The sequence below is a fragment of the Oncorhynchus mykiss genome, chromosome 18 (genome assembly GCF_057628025.1).
Source record: "Oncorhynchus mykiss isolate SJ-2025 chromosome 18, ASM5762802v1, whole genome shotgun sequence".
In the NCBI taxonomy this organism is placed as follows: domain Eukaryota; kingdom Metazoa; phylum Chordata; class Actinopteri; order Salmoniformes; family Salmonidae; genus Oncorhynchus; species Oncorhynchus mykiss.
The window spans coordinates 19,943,342-19,948,204 of NC_143039.1; the positions used below are offsets into that span (position 1 = coordinate 19,943,342).

Below are 4,863 nucleotides of genomic sequence, written 5' to 3' on the forward strand. Positions count from 1 at the left end.
GGAGAGGGCGTTGCTATAATAATGAGGTAAGTGAAGGGCAAAATTGCACAACGTTTCCTCAGGAATCCCCATCCTCAATAGTGCGGGGTCACTATTTAGCCACAAGTGTCACCAGCCCTAGTCATTATTTTACATGATTGTTGTTTAGTATCTTCGTACATATTTGGCGTAGGCTGCTGTAAATGCGACTATGCATATCATTAAGTTAGTTGTGAATTGAGGTGAGATTGTTATTAGTTTTTTTGCAATGCTTTCATCAGGCATTTCGCCAAGCCATATGCGTTCATGTGTATTATTATGTGATGTTTTTTTTTTATCATTCTTGTATGATGATGTCAAAAAAAATAAACATTCTATTCTATTCTATTCGATTCTATTAGATTCTATGCGCTATCGTGTGTTTACAGAAGTATCTGAAACATCCATCCTTGGAAGGGATTGGTGCGAGTAATGCTCGATGACGTCCAGTGTCATTGGCACGTGGGCAGTGGTATTCCGACTCCGGGCCACATAAACAAAGGCACATTGTCAGTGTTAATCGCGGCCAGTCTAGTAGCCAGTTGGGGATGTGCATGGCCATCTGACCCGTTCTCTTCACAATGCTACATTTGCACTTGGATATGGATACAGCGGAGAAGATGTAATCCTCTAAATGTATGTATTATGGTGCACCGGGTGACAGTTTAAGGTATTGGTTTAATTGTCTTAAAATTCACATTTTGTTTTCAACAGTATAACATTAATGTGATCAGAAAGTAATGACCTGCTTATAAATTCATATCTTTACAGGTTTGTAATTTTTGTGACCGATTTTTTTCGAATTCTTTAGCAGGGAGCAACATCGAGTGGATATTATCATAACTCCAGGAAGCGATTCGGGCATTGTGTCTTTGAAAATAGTCATACAACTGAAGGTAAGACCACAAATAATGTTGGAGACGTTGCGCCTTATAGATGCAATGATTTTGCTGTTGGCACTTGTTCTAGAGAGTGGTGACAGAATAGGCTAATCATATAAGTCTCGTGCGCTTTTACGCAAACATTCTAATTTACGTGCAATGCATCTGCATTGGATGGGATTGTGGCTTGACACGGAGATCGATTTATATAACTATGTCTCCCTCTCTCATTATAGCAGCTATGCCGTGCGTCCAGGCTCAGTGCGGATCGTCGCCTCAAGGAGCTAGTCCCGCTTCGCAACAGAGCGCAAGCAGCTTCCACGCCGCTGGAGAGCACCACAGCCATAACTGCGACTTCCTAACGCCCGAGTTTGTCAAATTTAGCATGGACCTGACCAACACAGAAATCACATCAGCCACTATCACCAATCTTCCAAATGTCGGTGTTTTCGTGGACAGCTACTGTAACAATTCGAACTATGACGTCAAACCCCCTTGTCTATTCCAAATGCCCCATCCGGGGGAGCAGTCATCCATCAAAGTTGAGGACATCCCCATGTACCACCAGCAGAGTCACCACCACCAGCCGCATCAGTCCGATGAGATGGTCACTCCCTCCGGGTCCGTTTACTACAAGCCCCCCTCTCCACACACACAGACATTCCAGAGTCCACCCAGCCATGCGTGGGATGATTCTGGATCTCTGTACAGTTTTCACCAGGACTACTTGGCGGTGGCGCACAGAATGGAGCAGCGGAAAAATGCCATATCCAGATTATCCTTGTTTTCTCTCAAGCATTCCCAAACCGGTAGTCCTTTGTCGGCGTGCCAGATGAGATTTGACGGGTCCCTCCAGGTGTCCGTGAACTCGGATACCTCAGGCAGGTATCATGGCTTGGAGAGCCAGGGCATCTTTGGTTCCAGCTCCCTAAGGAAACAGCACAGGGTGGGTTCCCCCTATTCGTTCCAGCTCGGTCACGGACATCACTTTATGGATAACCAAGCACCGTCGCCTCCTAGCCAAGGATCACCCACCAACACCGATGCTTTATGTGCGGTGTGTGGGGACAATGCCGCCTGTCAGCACTACGGCGTGCGAACCTGCGAGGGCTGTAAGGGATTCTTCAAGGTATGTTACATTAAATATCTGCGGGGATTGTTATACATTTAGAACTAACGGTCAACTAACATTCCATTTAAATGTATTTTAATATTTAGGCTACTGATTCATTTTGTTGTTTGTTGGCTCCTGATACAATCCCTTCAAAATCAAGAACCTTAATCTCCTTGCCATGTCAATAGAGGACTGGGAGAGGGTAAACTTGATATTATGAGTAGCCACGGAACTATATTTACCCACTGTCTGCCTCGTCCGCTGCTATGATGCATTATGCAGCTGGGAGAGTAGTTGGAAGACTGCAACGCCATGGCTATTCATTTCCCATGGTCAATATGCGTGGCAAAATAATTTGAATGACTATATTTGATCAATGTATCAAAGCTTCAGGTGGCAACGCATCGAATGGAAACTAAGGTGTTCTCCTCTGTGTTTCTTCACAGCGCACTGTTCAGAAAAATGCCAAATATGTGTGTTTAGCTGGGAAAAACTGTGCAGTTGACAAACGCCGGAGAAACAGGTGCCAATACTGCCGTTTCCAGAAGTGCCTTGTCACGGGAATGGTCAAAGAAGGTAAGGTTTGTTCTAAAACGCACAACTTTATGCATTTCCTTGAAATGTATTTACACATTAATTGTAGGCAGAATGTGTTTTTCAAAGCATAATAGTAATTATTTATACAAAACAACTTAATTAATATTTTTCATTATTCAGTCGTCAGGACTGCAAGTTTAAAGGGTCGACGTGGCCGGTTACCCTCCAAACATAAAATTCAAGACCCTTTGTCACCTGTCAGCATCCTTAACGCGCTAGTGAGGGCCCATGTGGACTCCAACCCCTCATTGTCTCGACTGGACTACTCCCGAGTAAGTACGAGCCTCGGTCATGCAACCCACATCACTTTGCGCACCAGTTTATTCATAAAATAAGTAATAAAATACGTTTTAAAAATATACCGTTGTGCATTGGGTTTATGAGTTCAATTTAACATCACCTTCTAGTTCCAGAATAATGCTGACAGCCAAATCGACGGAGATGATACGCAACATGTGCAGCAGTTCTACGACGTCCTAACCGTCTCCATGGATATTATCCGGGACTGGGCGCAAAAGATCCCAGGTTTTACCGATCTGCCGAGACCGGACCAAGATCTCCTCTTCGAATCAGCCTTCCTGGAACTCTTCGTTCTGCGTTTGGCTTACAGGTATCTTAAACAATAGCATATCAAAAAGTGCACATATATAAATAGTCATTTTACGCACAACAATTACGCGCGATAGTATCCATTTGATCTTATTGCCAAATCGGTATCCGATTCCTAATCATGCGATGCTATCATATTACAGGTCCAACCCTGAGGAAGGGAAGCTCATCTTCTGCAACGGATTGGTTTTGCACAGGCTTCAGTGTAGGCGCGGCTTTGGAGACTGGATTGACACCATAGTGGAGTTCTCTGCAAACCTTCAAAGAATGAATATAGACGTTGCAACATTCTCCTGCATATGCGCCCTTGCCACAGTAACAGGTAGGCTAATAAAACCCTAAGTTCTGAATCTATGCGCCTATAATGCCATTGGGTCAAGTTTTGAAACGAATTGCACCCTGTCATTGTTTCAGAGAGACATGGGCTGAAGGAGCCCAGGAAAGTAGAGGAACTTCAGAACAAGATGGTGAACTGTTTGAAAGACAAAGTGACTTTTAACGATGGAAGTGTCAGTCGACCAAATCACTTGTCAAAACTTTTGGGAAAGCTGCCTGAACTTCGCACGCTGTGTACACAAGGTCTGCAGAGGATATTCTACTTGAAACTGGAAGACTTGGTCCCTCCACCTGCAATAATAGACAAGCTTTTCCTCGATACTTTGCCCTTTTAGGTGACATATATCCTGTCATCATGTCAGATAGGCGAGGTTAATATGGCCATTTTTGAGTTCCCTATATCACGCATTATGCATTTTCTCTCATATTTATTTCCATTGTTTTTGTACCTCTCTTCATAAGAGCGCTTGATCATGTTTATAGGCCTACATGTCTGCATTGCCAGGTAAAAAAAAAGAGACAACACGACATTTAAGATGTTTTTAATTTAAACATGAATGAAGAGTTTGACAATATTACAATATCGTCGATTTCTGAAGAACATGGATGTCTTGAACTATTTGGTCTTGCTTTGAATTGTGAGTATTTTAATTTGATAAACTAACCATTTTCGATAACTATGTTGTTGTATGTAGACACTGGATAATGTATATGGAACATATATGCCTCGAACGTATACAGATTTATTTTTTATCAAATAACTTATGGGAGATGTTTTATGTTGGCTATTTCTTGTCTTGTCACACCTGGACTGTGGTTATATTGCATTTGAATTAATAACGTATACTGCTAAATAATCTAACGTTTGTAAATGTGTTCGTTATTTTGATGGGTCAGGGGCTTACAATGTCAGGTTTTTCCATTCAAAATAAAATTCATGCCGTTTATTACACTTTTAAATGAATAATTATTTCTGATGGCAATTTATAAGGATTCTGACTTTATTTTAGTTGTTGAAATATCGTCATAAATCATCAAACATGATAATGGGGAAATGTGTTGTTAATATTAAATAGTAGCCTACTAAATAGTTTCCTATTTTTCTTGTACACAGATTTGTCTGACAATCCTTGATTGATTAAGGACTAGTGTAACAGATGTGATTCAAATATTTGTCATTAGATGGTCAGAGGATAAATTCCAAATAACGACAATACAATTATACCAAATTGTATAACGAGACCTAATGTAAAATGCTACCTATTCTCAACATAAGTTCTCAAATAAATAACTGTCCTCTCCAGTGAA

General features: G+C 41.5%; 1 protein-coding gene across 4 annotated transcripts; it reads left to right on the forward strand.

Moving 5' to 3' along the window:
- The first annotated feature begins 514 nt into the window (after positions 1 to 514).
- On the forward strand, positions 515 to 4,863 carry LOC110495532 (nuclear receptor subfamily 4 group A member 2). 4 transcript variants are annotated; one of them, XM_021570831.3, is made up of 8 exons: positions 515 to 654; positions 830 to 914; positions 1,136 to 2,028; positions 2,460 to 2,589; positions 2,731 to 2,882; positions 3,018 to 3,220; positions 3,363 to 3,541; positions 3,634 to 4,863. In XM_021570831.3, exons 3-8 carry the CDS (start codon positions 1,141 to 1,143, stop codon positions 3,888 to 3,890), a joined length of 1,809 nt encoding a protein of 602 aa, XP_021426506.3. In that variant the 5' UTR covers positions 515 to 654; positions 830 to 914; positions 1,136 to 1,140; the 3' UTR covers positions 3,891 to 4,863. The 4 variants fall into 4 exon arrangements, with proteins under 4 accessions (XP_021426506.3, XP_036807217.2, XP_036807216.2 ...); XM_036951322.2 differs by having other exon boundaries at positions 531 to 654; positions 1,139 to 2,028; XM_036951321.2 differs by having other exon boundaries at positions 549 to 654; positions 833 to 914.